The 19,542-nt window shown below is 43.2% G+C and overlaps 1 protein-coding gene across 2 annotated transcripts in view; it reads left to right on the top strand.

Moving 5' to 3' along the window:
- The window catches only part of syt10 (synaptotagmin X), a gene marked incomplete at both ends in the record, with an annotated part of 53,588 nt that extends 34,257 nt beyond the window's left edge, over window positions 1-19,331 (top strand). For both annotated transcript variants that reach the window (XM_083632103.1, XM_083632102.1), the window contains 4 exons: window positions 4,229-4,349; window positions 4,699-4,870; window positions 16,562-16,691; window positions 19,260-19,331. In XM_083632103.1, the coding sequence (XP_083488229.1) occupies window positions 4,229-4,349; window positions 4,699-4,870; window positions 16,562-16,691; window positions 19,260-19,331 (495 nt within the window). The remainder of the gene's footprint in view (window positions 1-4,228; window positions 4,350-4,698; window positions 4,871-16,561; window positions 16,692-19,259) is intronic.
- Between the last annotated feature and the right edge of the window lie 211 nt (window positions 19,332-19,542).

Here is a 19,542-nt window from a genome sequence, read left to right as displayed (position 1 = left end):
TCTCTCTATCCTATGCATTTCTGTTTTTTGACGTGGCTCATACGTCACAGTATCTTTTCCGTGTGCCACGTCGACTCACCTTGTGCCACGTATTGCTCTTATACAGGTGCGGTAACCAGCTTTTTCCGCCTACAGCCTGACGAAGACCAGAGGTTGAAACGCGTTGCGTCCCTTGTGCCCTTGTTCTCTTTTGAAGATGTACTTTCTATTAACTGAATAAGTATAACTGTACATTTCTTCTTCATTAAATCCTTCTATAAGCATCAAGAAGCTCCTTTTTTCTAATTACTGTTTATATTGGCCTGCTGAGCTATCTTGCCACCACTTTTTTGACTTTTCCTGGATAGATTATCCTCAAGGCCCCCCCCCAAGTATTTCGTCAGTCCAAGCCCTAAATAACCTCATTAAATCTAGAAACGTAGTTGACATATGGAGGGTCCAGCACCCTACCGACAAACAATATTCGTTTTATTCCCATGTTCACAAGTCATACAGTAGGATAGATTATTTTTTAATAGACTCCAAATTAATCCCCCACGTCACCAATTCGAAGTATCATAATATACTCATCTCTGACCATGCTCCCCTGACAGTGTCTTTAAATCTCTCTCTCCCAAAACAATCTTACTCCTGGCGTTTGAACCCCTCCCTGTTAGCTGAAGAGAAATTCATTGAGTACATCACCACCAAGTTGAAACATTTTGTGGAGTTTAATGATAATGGTGAAGTCTCGGACTCCACACTCTGGGAAACACTAAAAGTGGTTATTTGCGGAGACATCATTTCCTACGAGTCCATGGCAAAGAAAGAAAGAAGGAGGCGGCTATCAGAAATAGAAAATGCTCTTCCCGCCCTCGAAGCTACATATCAGACCTCGAAATCCCCCCAAGATTATAATAGGATATTGAAGATAAAGTATGAATATAATTGCATTTTAAGTGGTCAAATCAACACACTCCTTTTAAAACTCAGGCAAAAACAATTTGAACTAGGAGACAAGCCGGAGAGGCTCCTGTCACGGCAGCTTAAGGGAGTGCAGGCCGCTAGGTCAATTCTCTCAATCAAATCGAGTAAGGGCGACCTGCTGACCGACCCCAAGAAGATAAATGACCGCTTTAGGGAATTCTACAGTGAACTATATTCGTCTAAGTGTGAGGCCGCCCAATCTGATCTAGGCGACTTTTTTGATTATTTTGAAGCACCCAAACTTAGTGATGCTGCTAGAAAGGACTTGGATTCTGACTTCACTCTGGAAGAAGTTGTTTCTGCCATTAAATCTTTTCCATCAGGCAAAGCAGCTGGACCAGATGGTTACGGAGCTGAATTCTATAAGAAATTTTGCAGCATTCTTGCCCCACTTCTTCTCAGAATGATATCTAGCTCTATGAAAGATAAAGCCTTGCCCAAAACATTATACGAAGCTAACATTACACTCATCTTAAAAAAGGGGAAGGAGGAATTAGACCCGGCCAGCTATAGACCCATAGCACTTCAAAATGTCGATAGAAAAATAATCACTAAAATGCTGGCTACCCGGCTGAACAGGCACTTATCGTCCATCATCCATCCCGATCAGACAGGGTTCATCCCAAGTAGATTTTCCTTCTTTAATGTTAGACGGCTTCTCAATACCATATATGCGGATCATAGTGGGACTGATGGTGCAGCAATTTTATCATTGGATGCACAAAAGGCGTTTGATCAGGTTGAGTGGCCTTACATGTTTAAATCACTGCATAAATTCGGATTTGGTGACTCATTTATATCCTGGGTAAAACTTATATACGCTAGTCCAGCTTGCTCAGTTATAACCAACGGTGACAAGTCAACCAGGTTCCCATTACTTCGTTCGGTCCAGCAGGGTTGCCCTCTTTCGCCAGGTCTCTTCGCCATCGCACTCGAACCTCTTGCCTTAAAAATCCGCAGTCATCCAAATCTCACGGGCATAGAGGTCGGAGGTGTCGAGACACGCATTAGTCTGTATGCCGATGATGTAATATTATACCTGCACAACTCAGAAGAGTCAATTCCCCCTCTCCTGGAGCTAATCACCTCGTTCGGTAAGCTGTCTGGCTACACAATTAATTGGACAAAGAGTGAGTTCATGCCGCTCTCCGATGCTTTCACTCCTGGTTTCCTCGACAATCTCCCGTTTAAATTGGCAAAGAGCCGCTTCACTTATCTTGGTTTGACCATACCTAAAGATCCTAAGCAAATATTTAAGATGAACTTTGGTGATTTTATTTCGAAACTTAAACAATGTATAGAAAACTGGGAAATTCTCCCTCTGTCCATGATTGGCCGTATAAACTCAGTTAAAATGGTCTCGCTTCCCAGATTCCTTTACTTGTGCCAGAACCTCCCCATTTTTCTTACATCTGCTTTCTTTAAAGAGCTCGACTCCATAATTCTGTCGTACATCTGGAACTACAAGAACCATAGAATTTCGAAAATCCACTTGCAAAAGCCTAAATCTGAGGGAGGACTAGCCTTACCAGTGTTTAGGCACTACTATTGGGCTGCCAATATAAGGGCTTTAATGTTCTGGCGGGAAGGTGCTCCTGGTAACTTAACTCCTGGAGCCCCCCTGTGGCTGAAAATGGAGGCCAGCTCTATCACCAGATGTTCTCTACCAGCCCTGTTGTTTTCTAAGTTAGAGAAGCCGGGGACATTACAGAACTCAAGTCTTGTTGTGAGAAACTCTGTCAGAATCCTAAACCAAGTTAGGAAGGTTTTGAATTTACCAGATGTCTCTGTTCAGACACCAATTTGTTTCAATCACTCTTTTTTGCCTCCGTGGTTAGACCATGTCTGGAGTGAGAAGGGGCTAGTTTCCCTCAAGGATCTATATATCGATGGTCATTTTGCATCCTTCGATTTACTGAAAAGAAAGTTTGAATTGTCCAACACGAACTGGCTTAGATTCCTTCAAATCAGAAATCACGTTCGATCTAAGATTCAAACCTTTGAAACTCTACCAAGTGAGCACGCTTTTTTCGATGTTTTGCTGGTCCCTCCTCACTCCAAGCGTATTATCTCCAGATTTGTATGTTTGTTTGACGAATGTAACATGGTGTCCACGGAGAGGATTAGAGATGCATGGCAGGTGGAACTAGGTGCGGACTTATCTGACAATATTTGGAAAGGAGTCTGTCAATAATACAATTATGCTCAGTTAACAGTAGACACCAGCTGATCCAGTTTAAAGTCACTCACCGTCTGCATTACTCCAAGCACAGGCTACATAAGATATATCCCTCTCTTTCATCGCTATGTGATAGGTGTCAGATGTCGGAGGGCACATTGTCACATGCTTTTTGGTTCTGCACTTCACTGTCCGGGTTCTGGGTTAAGATATTTGACTGGTACTCGAAGGCTTATAAAATAACCCTTCAGCCTGAAGCAGAACTTGCCATCTTCGGCTGCTCGGAACTCTCTCTGGACTTCCCCACAACTGTGCAGCAATCTCTGACGCAGGGGACAATTGTTGCCAAAAAACTAATCTTGAAAGAATGGAAGTCTTCTACTTCGCCTTCTTTTAAATTGTGGCTGACGGAAATGACCTCTGCTATACGGATGGAGAGGATTAGGTTCCTGAGGACCGACTCACTAAAGAAATTCTTTGCCATTTGGAGCCCGTTTCTAGCCTACCTGGTTGAGGTTGGGGGAGACGGATGATTCACCAGACTGATTCCCCACGGACTCCTGTGTGGGTTCCCGAGCACAGTACTGTACTGTACCTTTTGTAAAAACATGAGCACCTTACAGGACTGGTAGCACTGAATGTTTGTTTTTTTGTTTTTTTGTTTTGTTCGTTTGTTTTTTCGTTCTCCTGTGTCTGAGCCTGTTTGTCTTGTTCATATGTTTTGAAAAACTGAAAATAAAGTGACCTTTGACCTTTGATCACCAAAATCGAATCAGTTCATCCTTGAGTGGAAGTTGACGTTTGAGGCAAATTTGATGAAATTCCGTCAAAGTGTTCCTCAGATATCGCGTTAACGAACATCGGACGGACGGACAGACGGACAACCCGAATCCATAATACCTCCGGCCTGGCTATCGCCGGCGGAGGCATAAAAACCGCATGTGCAAAACCACATGTGATCACATGTGATTTTTGCACATGTGAAGTTCATGTGATTTTTCTGTAAGGGTATATTGACAGTATTTGTGCAGACTATTTCAAATGGACAGTATATGTTCGCTGATGCCTCTTTTTCTTCTCCAGGAGAGTGTGGACCTTGGAGAGATCATGTACTCGTTGTGCTACCTCCCCACAGCAGGAAGAATGACCCTAACAGTCATCAAATGCAGGAACCTCAAAGCCATGGACATCACAGGCTCTTCAGGTAACCTGACAGCAAATACGGCTCACATTTAAAGCACTACTTGTGCCATAGTTCTATGTATGCCATAATTCACAGACTTTGTTGAGAAACCAAGCAACATGAGGCCACTTAGAATGGCAGTAAGTGAGATAGTGCACAGACATTGAAAATATTGCCCTCTGTCACAGTATGGTGGTCTCCTAAATATCTTCATAATTCAAGTATAGACTTAACTACATACAAAGACATACACCATCGATATTTTACAATCTTTGTTGATTTTATCCTCATCAATAGTTTCACTATAATGTGGACAAATATACCAATAACCAAGTTCCTAGATAAATGACAGTGACCATGTGTCTCACAGACCCCTATGTGAAAGTTTCCCTATTATGTGATGGACGGAGGTTAAAGAAGCGAAAAACAACCACCAAGAAAAGCACACTTAACCCAGTGTACAACGAGGCCATCATCTTTGACATTCCCCCAGAGAACGTGGAGCAAGTCAGTCTTTCCATCGTGGTGATGGACTATGACCGGTGAGTTAAACCATCACTATGTGCTTCATGACAGCCGCACTCACCGTATGCAGCCTTAGAATGAGATTTGCAATTGCAATTGTCGGAGTTATTACATAGCTATCAGGCAACTAATGTGTGCATATCAGTTATCATAATAACATAAATAAAGTAGAACTAAACTCTAAAAAGACCTATGAAAACAAATTCCACTGGACTTAAAATGAAGAACTGAAGATTAGTCCATGGGCCAAGGCAAAAATCGGTACCACCTGAGGTGACCGCACGATTTTGTTATTTTTGTCTTCATACATGTCTCTAGTTTATATTTTGGTATGATAACCCTGCCGATTTGGTAGCTTATGGATAGTTATCACTCTGTAAACAAACCTACCCCCATATAAATGATAAAACCCTGATTTCTGTGTATTAGTCCAGATGATATGTGAAAATGATGTTCCCTTTTTTGTAAAAACATGAAACTTGGTGCGCTTATAGTTTGGGGCCCTGTACAGTTTCAGAAATTGAGCCATCGCAAAAATGCCTTGGGGCTGCCATTTTAATTCTGCCATAAGCAAATTATGTAGTTTGCATCATATCTCCTGAACCACACATGATAACACTGAAAAGGTGATGTCTATCCCAACCTTTCATGGTCAAGGATTACAATGATACCATATAGAACATCTTAAACTGTTAAAGTGACTAATCAATGGTGAATTTGATGACGTTGTGAGAAGGAAATGACAGTATCTGATAACCGATGCTATAACTTCAAAGCCATGACCATTCTCTGGCTAAGATGTTTTGATGAGTGATTTGACTTATATAGACCTTTTGTTAAAATAGCTCCCAGGTCCCTCCTAAAGATCCTGGGATTTTCCTTGCCAGATGGCCAAATCCAAGATGGCCACTGGCGCCATGTTAAAAATTTGACTTTTGACCCAGAGCACATAGAATAATGTATGAAGACACTTTTCAGTGTAAGTCAACCACGAGGAATCCGATTCTGACATCAGTTTGACATTATAGCATAGTTTTTTTTTTTTTTTTATATATATTTTATTTAGCAATTTAGATTTTTTAGAACACAGAAAAACAAACCAAAAACAAACACAGATACAGTAAAAGAAAAGAAAGAAAAAACATACATACACTAGTGCCACCAGTTACAGCCTGTAAATATACATAAATTATGCTTGCAAATATATATACATATATATAAATGAGTGGGATCCCACGCGAGGGAGGAAGACCGGCCGGGCGAGTCACCCATCACCCCTAACCTCGTCAAGGTAGGCCAGAAACGGGTCCCAAATAGTTTGAAATCTCCCAGGTGAGTTGGTCCTCAAGAACCTGAGTCTCTCCATTTGTATGATGGAGATCATGTCCGCCAACCACAACTGAAAACAGGGTGGAGTGGGGGACTTCCATTTCTGCAGAATGAGTTTCTTGGCAACAATTGTCCCCTGTGTCAGAGATTGCTGCACAGCTGTAGGGAAGTTCAGAGAGGACTCCGAGCAGCCGAAGATGGCGAGTTCTGCTTCCGGCTGAAGGTTATTTTGTAGGCCTTAGAGTACCAATCAAATATTTTGGCCCAAAATCCGGTCAGTAAAGGGCACGACCAAAAGGCATGAGACAGAGTGCCCTCCGACACCCGACACCTGTCACACAGTGGTGAGACAGACGAGTAAATCTTGTGTTCTGCTTCGAATAGTGAAGACGGTGAGTAACTTTAAATTGGATCAGCTGGTGTCTACTATTAACTGAGCCGAGTTGTATCACAGACAGACTCCTATCCCATATAATGTCAGACAAGTCAATGCCAAGTTCCCCCTGCCACGCTTCTCTAATCCTCTCAGTAGAGGCCGTGGTGCAATTGTCAAACAAACATACAAATCTCGAAATTAGATGCTTGGAGTGAGGAGGGCTCAGCAATACATCAAAAAAAGCATGGTCATTTGGGAGTTCTTCAAAGGTACGAATCTTGGATCGAACATAATTTCTGACTTGAAGAAATCTGAGCCAATTCGTGCCAGGCAAACCAAACTTCCTCTTCAGCAGATCAAATGATGCAAAGTGACCATCTATGTATAGGTCTTTGATGGAAACTAGCCCTTTCTCACTCCAGGCATGATAGTGTCTGTCTGACCATGGAGCCAAAAAAGAGTGGTTGAAACAAATTGGCGTATGGACAGAAACATCTGGTAGACTCAAAACACTCCTAACTTGGTTTAAAATTCTGACAGAGTTTTTCATGACAAAACTTAAATTAAAATGTTCTAAAGGGTTGTCTAATTTAGCAAATAGCATAGCTGGCAGGGAAGAGTTGCCAGTAGAGCTGGCCTCCATTTTCAGCCACAGGGGGGCCCCGGGAGAAATATTGCCAGGAGTCCCTTGAAGCCAAAACATTAGGGCCCTAACATTCGCAGCCCAGTAGTAGTGCCTAAACACTGGTAAGGCCAGCCCACCTTCGGACTTGGGTTTTTGTAAATTAATTTTCGAAATTCTATGATTTTTATAGTTCCAGATGTAAGACAGAATTATGGAGTCCAGTTTCTTGAAAAAAGTCGATGTAAGAAGGATGGGAAGGTTTTGACATATATAGAGGAACCTGGGAAGTGAAACCATCTTAATTGAATTTATACGACCAATCATGGACAAGGGCAGGATTTTCCAGTTTTCTATACATTGTTTAAGTCTTAAAACAAAATCACCAAAATTCAACTTAAATACTAATTTAGGATCTCTGGGTATGGTCAAGCCAAGATAGGTGAGGTGGTCCCTAGCCAATTTGAATGGGAGATTCTCCAGAAAACCAGGAGTGAAGACATCAGAGAGAGGCATAAAGTCGCTCTTTGTCCAGTTAATTGTGTAGCCAGACAACTTACCGAACGAGGTGATTCATTCTAGGAGAGGGGGGATTGATTTTTCCGAGTTATGTAGGTATAATATCACATCGTCGGCATACAAACTGATACGCGTCTCAATACCACCGACCTCCAGACCTGCAAGGCTTGGGTGACTACGTATTTTTAGGGCAAGGGGCTCGAGTGCGACAGCGAAGAGGGCCGGCGAGAGAGGACAACCCTGCTGGACCGAGCGAAGTAGTGGAAATGTGGTTGACCTGTCACCATTGGTTATGTTGGACTATCATATATGAGCTTTACCCAAGATATAAATGAATCGCCAAACCCAAATCTGTGCAGTGACTCGAACATATAAGGCCACTCAACCTGATCAAACGCTTTCTGTGCATCAAGTGATAAAATTGCTGCTCCGCTAGTCTTATTGTGATCTGCGTATATGGTGTTGAGGAGGCGTCTGACATTGGCGAAAGAGAACCTGTTCGGAATGAACCCTGTCTGGTCAGGATGAATAATAGACGACAAATGTTTATTTAGCCGGGTAGCCAGCGTTTTAGTAATTACCTTCCTGTCAAAATTCTGGAGTGCTATAGGTCTGTAACTGGCTGGGTCTACTTCCTCCTTCCCCTTTTTTAAAATGAGGGAGATATTAGCTTCATATAATGTTTTAGGCAAGACTTTGTCCTTCTTAGAGCTAGCTATCATTCTAAGGAGGACTGGGGCGAGAATGTTGCAAAATGTCTTGTAAAATTCAGCGCCGAATCCATCCGGCCCAGCTGCTTTGCCTGATGGGAATGATTTAATGGCGGAAGTTATTTCTTCTAATGTGAAATCAGAGTCTAGGTCCTCTTTGGCAGCGTCACTGAGTTTGGGTGTTTGAAGAGTGTCGAAAAAAGCGTCCAGATCAGATTGAGCGGCATCACACTTAGACGAATATAGTTCACTGTAAAACTCCTTAAAACGGTCATTTATTTCCTTAGGGTTAGTCAGCAAGGCGCCCCCTTTGATTTGATAGAGAGGATTGATCTAGAGGCCTGGGCGCCCTTAAGCTGCCGCGCCAAGAGTGCCTGAGGCTTATCTCCCAACTCAAATTGCTTTTGTTTTAGTTTTAAAAGGAGAGTGTTTATTTGACCACTCAGGATGCAGTTGTATTCATATTTCAACTTCAATATCTTATTATAGTCGTCAGGGGATTTTGAGACCCGGGCCCCGTTCCAATACCCATACTTCCATACTATTTAGTAGACAAAAAAAGATTTAGTATGTCCCAATACATAGTATGTCAGATGCAGTATGCCAAGAGTACCAGGATGTTGTACTACATCAGCTCCTATTTCGGAGTATGCATCGATGCATGCTGCTTCAGCCAAACTTCCCCACAATCCTTTGCGCAGCAGGAAGTTATGTCTTCTTCTTCTTCTTCTAATGTTTTATGGCGGTTGGCAAACAACTTTTTGTGCATTACCGCCACCTACTGGAGTTACGTCGCACTGACTGAGCTGCGTGTTCATGAATGAGATAATTAACTTTAAGAAAGCCTTGAAATATGTTAAAACCAAACAAGCATGGTGTGTACCAAAACATGCATATCTTGATTCCTGTTTAGATCTCTGACTTAATGTTTTTGCTTTATTTATTTTATTTTGTTTATTTGATTGTCTGTTCCAATTTTGTAAATGTTTAGTCTGAATTTTTTGTATAATGTACTGTTTGTTACTGCCAGACTTTGTTTATTGAATAAAAAATAAATAAATAAAAATAAAAAAAACTCAAATGTGGCGCTGCGGACGTCGGCGGAAGTGAGCAAGAGGTCGGAGTTCAGGAAGCTCACGTGACGACAGATGTAGTGTGTCCCAATAGTATGCATTTTGCATGCATGCTGCACACTACAATCCATACTTTGTGAGGGCAGCGGCAGTACATACTACAAGAAAGAAGTACAAGTATGGATATTGGAACGGGGCCCCGGTATGCAGTTTCAAGGATGGGAAGAGCGTTTTCAATCTCCAATAGCCTCCGCCCTCTTTCCTTCTTGGCAGTGGCCTCGTATGAGATTATATGCCCACGAGTGACAGCCTTTAAAGGTTCCCATAATGTGGAGTCCGATATTATGGCATAGTTTTGACCCAGAATTCCAAGATGGCTGCCATCCAGTATTGTGGAAATGTAACTTTTGAATGGGAAGGTATACTGTGCGTTTGGGGTTTACCACAAGGAAGGAGATTAACAATGTTGGATGTTTTGGGAGTCATTTCAGAATTATGTTCACTGAAAAGATGTTAATGTCAACACCCATTTTACCGTGGTACTGCTGTACCAACTACCCCCAGGATTTCTTGCATTAAAATATTTAATGAATGTATGACAAGATAACTAAAATAAGCTCTTTTTATTAGCTGTAGCTATAGATTCTGAATCATCAAATTCCGCTCATCATCTTTAGCCAAGTATGCTGTGTCATACCGGTCGATCACACAGATGATATGTCAACATCACCATGGCGGGCAAGGATGATGGATGACACCTTGTGGACATAGTCCGACCACTTGTATGGGGTGCCATCTTGTGTCTGCCGATCCAATTGCTGATGGAGTTGCCATCCTCTCTAGATCATGCCCATGTCAACAAGAGTGATGTAGGGTTCTTGCAGCCCTACAGATTGGAGATAGAGCTTCTAGATGCGCTTGCTCTTCTGCGTCTTCCTGTATGTGATGTTGGAGTTGAATAAGGCCACACATTCATCAAAAACACAATGTTCCAGCAACTCGTGGAGGTTTACAAGTTGACCACCAGGTCAATCACTGCCTTGGAGCGCTCCATTCCATCTCAGCAGCTCCTACCTTGAGTTCCTCCCCAGCTAGTCTCGCTTGCCAGACTCCCTCCCTACAATGGCAGAGTCTGGCTGCTAATACCTCCACCCTGGTATAGGGAAAAAAGGCTCTGTTCACCTTTACAACTATCCACCAAAAGTATCAAGCAGGCCTGCTTTATTAATCCAGATCCAACCGTTTTCAGCATGTAGCAACGAGCTAGCATTGTTGATGTTGTTGTTTCACAGTGGCACAGGCATTTGAGATAGACAGATTCGACACGGAGGGAGTGGAAACGAAATCCATAAATGGTCGCCACCAGTCAGTCAGAGCGGGTTGGAGCATGCATGCAGGGAGGAGGGTGGAAGATGATTGTGATGCTGCAGACGCAAAGTGCAGCTGTGTGTAAATTCAGCTCGAGCAGGACCCTGGCCATTCACACCAGACTCACTGCTTTGCTCCGCGCCGGTGACAACTTGTATTTCCTATCTGGCTTCACACAATCACTCGCAGGTCTCACACAAAAATAGATCAGATGCCGAAACAATCTCTGCATGGGGCGAGCCGGCCGCATCATGGCTGGTCTGACTGAACGGTCTAATGTGCTAACAAGTGCGCCAAAATGAAACTGGCTGCGCTTCCAGATGCTTCGTCACTTCAGCGTCTGGTGTGTTTGCACCTTTTCGCATCCATTTTGAGCCATGCCTGCATGCATGAGTTCAACTCCTTCCCGTTTGACCTGGCCTCCCCAACCCTCCGCACCCTACAGTCTGCCTGCCTCTGATGAACTCATTGCAGACTTAAAATCAGCCCATGCTGCAGGAGAGGAGAAGTTGACCAGATTCTTGCAAGTCCCGGGGGCCCTATCTTCGCAAAAGCGGTACGCCGCGCGCAATGCAAATTGGGGGCGTGCACAAGTGCATGCCTGTTATAATTTTACTGGACATAGGCCTGCCACAATCAGGCGTTTCTGCGCAGAATACGGGGCAGCACCTCTTACGCGCAAAAAAAAAGCACCTCTTACGCGCTAAATACTCCGCTGTGCTTGAGCGCACCATAATCTCTATGCTGTGCAGCGCAGCGCAGAGTAAAATTCCTTTTGGATATGTCATTACACACGGACGTGTTTTGAGGGTAATTTCATAATTATGTTAGTCTCGCTGGCCAGCCTCCCCTCCCACGCAGGTCTCCATAGTGGGATTGCGATGGGTGGCGCTTCGCGGCAGTGCCCTTGGAAAATAGTTTCCAACAATCCAACTTGCCCTTTTCAGCGTGTAGCAACGAGCTAGCATGTAGGTTTCTGCCGTTAGCTTGCTAGCTAGTTAGCGTTGTTGTTTTCACTGAGGCGGCAGGGCACTGTTTACAGCGACACACAGGGAGGAGGGAGCGGAAGCTGCTCTGATTGACGTGGTCGGAGCCAATGACAGAGTTTGTAATAAGCCGGGAGCAGACATCCGGCAGCCACTGAATCAGTCGCTCCAATGGGGAGCAGCTGTAGAGCAGGGGAGGGCTTATCCCAGTTGCCTGTTTCCGTGGCGCCAGACTCCTCTCCCGGTAGGGAGGGGAGGCTGGCCAGCGAGACTAACATAGGCTAATTATGAAATTACCCTCAAAACACAATAATTGTCATTACTAAACCATGTTTGGTAGGCATGGATTTGCAATCAAAATAGCTATAATTCACCATTGTTAATCTCCGTCCTTACTCTAAAAATGGTAAACCCCAAACACCACATACGTATATGTTGCCATTCAAAAGTTAAGTTTTCACGCTTCTGGATGGCAGCCATCTTGGAATTCTGGGTCAAAATTATGTCAGAATGTTAAACTGATGTCAGAATCAGATTCTTTGTGGTTGACTTACACCGAAAAGTGTCTTCATACAATATTCTAGGTGCTCTGGTTCAAAAGTAAATTTTTCAAGATTGTACCAGTGGCCATCTTGGATTTGGCCATCTGGCAGAAAGTCGCAGGATGTTTGGGAGGGGCCTGGGGGCTATTTTAACAAAAGGCCCATAGAAGTCAAATTACTCATCAAAAAATCTTAGCCAGAGAGTGGTCAAGGTTATAGCATCAGTTATCAGAAACTGTGATTTCCTTCTCACGTCATTAAATTCACCATTGATTAGTTACTTTAACAGTTTATGATGTTCTATATGGTATCATTGTAATCCTTGACCATGAAAACATAGGGATAGACATCACTTTTTCTGTGTTATCATGTGTGGTTCAGGAGATATGATGCATGGCAGAATTAAAATGGCCACCACGAGGCATTTTTGTGATGGCTTAATTTCTGAAGATTTACGGGCCCCCAAACTATATGCGTACTAAGTTTCATGCTTTTATGAAAAAGTGAACATGATTTTCACATAATCATCTGGACTAATACACAGAAATCAGGGTTTTGTCATTTATATGGGAGAAGGTTTTTTACAGAGTGATAACTATCAATAAACTACCAGATTGGCAGGGTTATCATACCAAAATATAAACTAGAGACATGTAGGAAGACAAAAATACAAAAATTGCGCGGTCCCCTTAGGTGGTACCGATTTCACCATTGGCCCATGGACTAATTGCATTGTATCCTTCTCAAAACACCACTGAATTCACCAAAAAACCACTGAATTCACCATTAACTATTCATGTGAACAGTTTATGATGTTGTATAGGGTGTCATTGTAATCCCTGACCATGAAAACATAGGGGTAGACATCACATTTTCTGCGTTATCATGTGTGGTTCAGGAGATATGATGAAATCAGGGTTTTGTCATTTTTTGGGGGTAGGTTTGTTTACAGGGTGATAACTATCCTTAAGCTACCAAATCAGAAGGGTTATCATACCAAAATATAAACTAGAGACATGTAGGAAGACAAAAATAACAAAATCGTGCGGTCACCTCAGGTGGTACTGATATGTCAAAATTTCAGCCTTGGCCCATGGACTAGATGCTTTATACGAGGTGTTTGCTCTTCTATGCTGCATCATGCGTTTGTTTAGTCTGTAGCCTACACTCCTCACTGCACCTGACAGCTTAGCCACTGTTGTTCCCTGGTGTTTTGGTATGCGGTCCTATAGGGATGAACCACATGCAGTGTGTTGCCAGGTATAAAAAACGCTGCGATATCATGTTTAGTAAAAAATCCTCTAGAACGTCTCAGAAACTCTGGCTATTTACTGAATGTCAAAATAGATCTGTCTCATGTTGTGATATGTTTTGCTTGTTAGTCTGGTTTTCTTTTTGGATCTTGTCGCTGTTTTGATGAAAGCCCAGTCAGGGTAATCCACAGCTTTTCAAAGAGTTCACTCTTTGAAGACTGGTGTAAGGTCCGGATTACTCCCAGCTTGTGTTCCAGTGGATGGTGTGAATCAAAAAGAAGGTATTCTCCTTGAGTGGGTTCTCTGTACACCTCAATGTCAAATTTACCCCCTTCTTTTAGGTAAACTAAGGGCAATTTGTTTTCCCCCTTGTGAAACTGATACCCACCGAGTTGATATGTTCTGTGTCACCCTTTTAGTAGGGTGAAAAGTTATTTAAGTTAAGTTATTCTTTATTTATCCCCATGGGGAAATTCATCCTCTGCATTTGACCCATCCTCTACCTGGAACCTTCCTAGAACTAGGAGCAGTGGGCAGCCGCAGTGGGCAGCCGCAGTGCAGCGCCCGGGGACCAACTCCAGTTATTTTTGCCATTGCCTTGGTCACTGACAGGACACTGACAGGAGTCTTAACCCTAACATACATGTCTTTGATGGTGGGAGGAAACCGGAGCACCCGGAGAAAACCCACACGAACACGGGGAGAACATGCAAACTCCACACAGAAAGGACCTGGGATGGACCGGGGTTTGAACCTGGGGCCGTCTTGCTGTGAGGCAACAGTGCTAACCACTAAGCCACCGTGCCAAAAGAAGCAGCTATGAGTACGATGCTTATTTGTGTAGCCGGAAACGGTATCTTTCCCTTTTCAGAGACTCTTCTACTGGTGCGCTGTTCCGCGTTTCAACTGCACAGCAGTGCCATGCCCGCATTGTATGGGGTATTCGTGCATGTTTGAAGCCAGCCGGGCTTGCTTTGGGTCTGACTTCCACGGAGAAGGGCAAGCCGTGCGCAAATCTAAAGGAGAATCCATTTAGAGTTGCGTGTAGCGGCTAGCCAGGATGGTGACGTTTGGGTGCTCACTGAGTGACGTCAGGGCTTTGTTCTCCTGTGTGGTGAGGTAAAGAGGGGCTTGGAGTTTGTTAAAGTGCAAGAGACTTTCATGTTCTGCCTCCGCTTTGGGGATGTTGTTCTTCTGGATGGCCATCCAAGCCATCCAAGGCCATCCAAGCTGTGTGCCAGTGATCATATCTACAACCGCGATGCATTCAGGTGCTAGAACGATCCCTTGGCTAGAAGTCTGTCTCTGTCTTGATAAATTCCCTGTCTGACAGGTTCTTTACCCACTTGTTTTTATGTAACAAGAGGTATCTCACCATGGTCCCCCTGCTGTTGGCTTTGCAGTGGATTTTGTTTTCATATTTGTTTTGGACATCTTCTTATTACCAACTGAAATTAATCTACACAGACGAGAACTAAACTGACTGTGCCACACAAAGAAACCAATCATTACAACTAATTAGACTGCTCTTAGAAGGCATATAATTGATGGGAATTAAAATTTTGTGGTTTAAAAATCAAACAAACATCAACTATCAGACATTTATTCCATCTAGGACTGTTGAAGGGTACTTACTACCTTTGGTATAATTCATGTTGTTTTTGTGTCTGTTGAAGATTACTGAAAGATTTGCTGCGGGGTTCCCAACCTTTTTTAGCTTGTGATGTGACCCCACTTTGACATTCCAAAAATGTAGGGAGCCCAGACATTCACATTTACATGTGACATCATCAATGATGTCACATGTAAAAGTATGTTGACTTTTTTCTCAGAATTCTGACATTAAAATCAGAATGCTGATCCCCCCCCCCCCCTCAGATTTCTGACTTTAATCTTAGAATTCTGACTCTAATCTTTTTCCAGAATTCTTAAAGGAGCAGCTCACCCTAAAATCCAAAATACATATTTTTTCCTCTCACCTGTAGTGCTATTTATCCATCTGTATCCTTTTGTGTTAGTTGCCCGAGTTTTGGAGCTATCGGCCACAGAGTTTCTGCCTTCTCTCCAATACATTGGAACTGGATGGCACTCGGCTTGTGGTGCTCAAAGTGCCAAAGAAATACATTTGATAAACTCAACAGCAATGTCTATTTCCAGAAATCATGACCCCGTTACTCAAGATAATCCACAGACCTTGTTATGAGCAGTTTCATGGAGGAACTATTTTCTTTTGACCGAACTACACCCGCTAGCTGCTAGCTAGTTTCTACATGAGACTGCAAAAGAAAATAGTTCCTACATGAAACTGCTCACAACAAAGTCTGTGCATTATCTTGAGTAACCGGGTCATGATTTCTGGAAAGAGACAATGCTGTTGAGTTTTTCAAATGTATTTCTTTGGCACTTTGAGCACCACAAGCCGAGTGCCATCCAGTTCCATTGTATTCAAGAGAAGGCAGACATCTCTGCGGCTGATATCTCCAAAACTCAGGCAACTATCCCAAAACGATATAGATGGATAAATAGCACTACAGGTGAGAGGAAAAAATATGTATTTTGGATTTTAGGGTGAGCTGTCCCTTTAACTCAGAATTGTAACTTTTTTTTCCAGATTTGACTTTATTCTCAGAATCCTGGCTTAAACTCAGAACTCAAATAAATTCTTCACATGTGGCCCTAATCGTCTTTGATAGTTTTAAATTTTGTGTGATGTTAAAAAAAAAAGGAAGAAGAAACTTCAGGCGACCCCACTTCAGGTTGTGACCCCAAGGTTGGGAACCACTGATTTACTGTGAGCTTGACATGTGTGTGTGTGTGTGTGTGTGTGTGTGTGTGTGTGTGTGTGTGTGTGTGTGTGTGTGTGTGTGTGTGTGTGTGTGTGTGTGTGTGTGTGTGTGTGTGTGTGTGTGGTTTGTTTGTTTTACTAACAGCGTTGGACACAACGAGGTGATTGGTGTGTGTCGCACTGGACCAGATGCTGAGGGTCTTGGACGAGATCACTGGAATGAAATGTTAGCTTACCCGCGGAAGCCCATCACTCATTGGCATGCTCTTGGAGAGGTAGGTGTGTGTGTGTGTGTGTGTGTGTGTGTGTGTGTGTGTGTGTGTGTGTGCATGCGCGCGCGCGCGTGCGTGCGTGTGCATGCGTGTTTCTATATCACTCAATATAAAGGATCATCGTTTGCTAGAAGTTCCACTAATCAAAGTTAGGGTGTGTTACAAGACAATCAAGCAATAAAATGCAAGCATTAACAATGACTACGTTTGCATGGGCTGCAATATTCCAATATTAATATGATTAAGACCATAGTCTGAATAAGACACTGCATTTAATCAGCATTTTCTGATTACCTTAAAGACGAGCTGAACCCAAAAATGTGTTTTCTTTTCTTTTTTAGTTCACATACCTGGGTATTCAGTGCACCTATTAACTCATTGAGTGCCAATGACGACTATAGTCGTCAATTCAAATAGTAACGTAGAGTGCCAATGACGACTAAAGTCGTCAATTGCGTTTTTTGACGGTGGGACGTGGATCAAAGCCTGATACATCTCCTGTAAAAATTTGTGGCATGTTGAATGTGTATAACCTATTTTACGGACCCATTAGACAGTGCTCTCCAGATTAGAGAAAGGTGAGGAAAAACAGCAGAAGAAGCCCCGTGATGAAACTGAAACCGCATCGGTATGCATCGATATGCATGAAGCATAACGTTAGCTGTGCCTGCAGCAGCCAATCTGCTCCCACAATTGAGCCCCTCCGTGTCCGCTGCGATAGCCCCTCCACATGATTAGTTGTGGAGTTGTTATTATTCTCAGTTGGAAGTGCTGGGAGCCGGTGACAAATACACGCGGAACGCTGTGAAAAAGCTGGGTTTTCAGTGCAGAGCAAACGCAGCAGAGAGCCACCAGAGCCACCAGAGACACACCCACGGAGGAGGGGTTTGCAGTCGAGGGGGGTGGGGCACGCAGGGCAGCATACAACACCGACCCAGACAGACCCAGACAGCAGGCTCGATGGACAGATTGGCAAGCTAGAATATCTGATGCCCACCAGCAGTAAATCAAGACCAGCAAGAAAGTGTAGGGTCTGCGCACGCAGGGGCCAGCGCTGCTGGTTGCAACTAAAAAATATTATTTTGCCAAACAAAATTCCTTTGTTTTCACTGTTTTATTGAAGGAAATTATTTTTGAGGTGTCACTACATCAGAAAATATTAGCTTCAGAGTCAGTGATGTGCTTGAAATGCTTCATTTCACAAAAGGCTGATTATCTCAGCTTCTAATTTGAAACGTCTGTTTTTGGTGAAAACAACCTATCTTCTCTGGCTGATAACTAAAGAACGGAAAATGATATCAATAAACTTTTTTTTGCTGATGATACAATAGAGTATCATCGTTCTTTGGGCGTGTTCGGTGTTTACATAGTAATATCACACAATATTCTGTGGGCCTCGAGAAATCACTGAAAACGCTCTGAAAGGGTGCACTGGGAGCATCCGTCTTCCAAAAGTGGCTGGCACTCAATAAGCATGTATGCAGAAAAATTCACACAAATCTAATTTATTTAGTTTTTCACACTTTTTCACATCAAAAGTTAATTTTTCAGGATTTCATTCATAACTTGAATCTATATTATGGTGACGTAACAAAGTACTATAAAATGTCTACCCCATTTCAACCAATCATATCACGACATGGCAGCTGTCAATTCATCTTCATTTCGAGGAGAAAATTCTGCAGGCAAGATGGCTGCCTACTGCCTGTAACCTGGCAGAATTGCCCATAAACTAACTAATAACTTCGCCAATAAGTATGTAACATACAAAATAAAGCAAACGGTAAATGTCTTCATTTGATGTATAATGCATAGGACATGTTACTGGTTCGTTAAACTCGCATTCCAGGAATATTGTATTTACACAGCTCTTTACCGTGGCTAGTCGATGCTCCAAGCCGGCAGGCAGCACTCTTGCCTCGGCATGTCCACACCGGAAGCAGCCGGCTGCCTGGTTCTCCCGGAGCCCACTCGTGTAGCGCCAGAACACGCTCGATTTCGGGGCACGCCAGGATTGGCCAACGCCAACTGCAGTCCACAGAACTGTCAAATCAAATCATCGACACCCTATGGCCCACCCCTCAACCCTCTTTCATCTCAGGAAATATCTGTTTTCAGTCTGATACGCCACTGAACCTCGCACCACTTGGGTTCATGTGGTCTTTAATGATTTCCTTAATCGGAATAAGGATAGTCGGAGAAAGCAATTAGTCAAACTAAGACGTAGTATTCCGATCTTAGTCGCATTATTGAAGTGCATTGTACACCTTAATCACACTATGACGTCCTTTCAGAGTTTTCGCAGCACTTTGTGACACGGCAGTCCAACTGCTTCGTGATGCATGCTCTAGCTTCCAGCGAGTGTTGCACAATGTGTAAGGTCCTGAATATCTAATTTTCAAACCTACGGGGTTATTTTGAATGAAGAAATAAAGAGTCATATTTTAAATGTTACAAATAATGTCTTCCTCTTATCCTCCTGCCACACCCACTCCCCACCCTACCCACAGAAAAAGACAGCTGATTCTGATTTCACTCATGTCTTGGGTTTTATGTTATTTTTACTTGCAGTGGCCTGGAAGAGCAGCAAGTTTTGAGAGTCAAGGTTCCTGTCCTTCACCCAAACCTCCACTGACACCCTGAGGATCCCAGGTAGCGTGCTACCACCCCCCCCCCCCCCCTCCACCCGTTATAAAAACAGAGGTTTGTTAAGAGTTACTCAGTTGTACTGCCAATTGGTCTCTCATGAGTATGTTGTATGAAAATGGAAGTCACTCATGAAAGTTTTGTTTTTCACTCAAGTTCTCCAAGTGCTCTACAGAGCTGGCTATGCACAGCACTTGTCTTTAAAATC

The sequence above is a fragment of the Poromitra crassiceps genome (genome assembly GCF_964638095.1).
Source record: "Poromitra crassiceps genome assembly, chromosome: 2".
Classification (NCBI taxonomy): domain Eukaryota; kingdom Metazoa; phylum Chordata; class Actinopteri; order Beryciformes; family Melamphaidae; genus Poromitra; species Poromitra crassiceps.
Note: the sequence above shows the minus strand (reverse complement) of the source record. Positions and strands in the feature narration are given on the sequence as shown.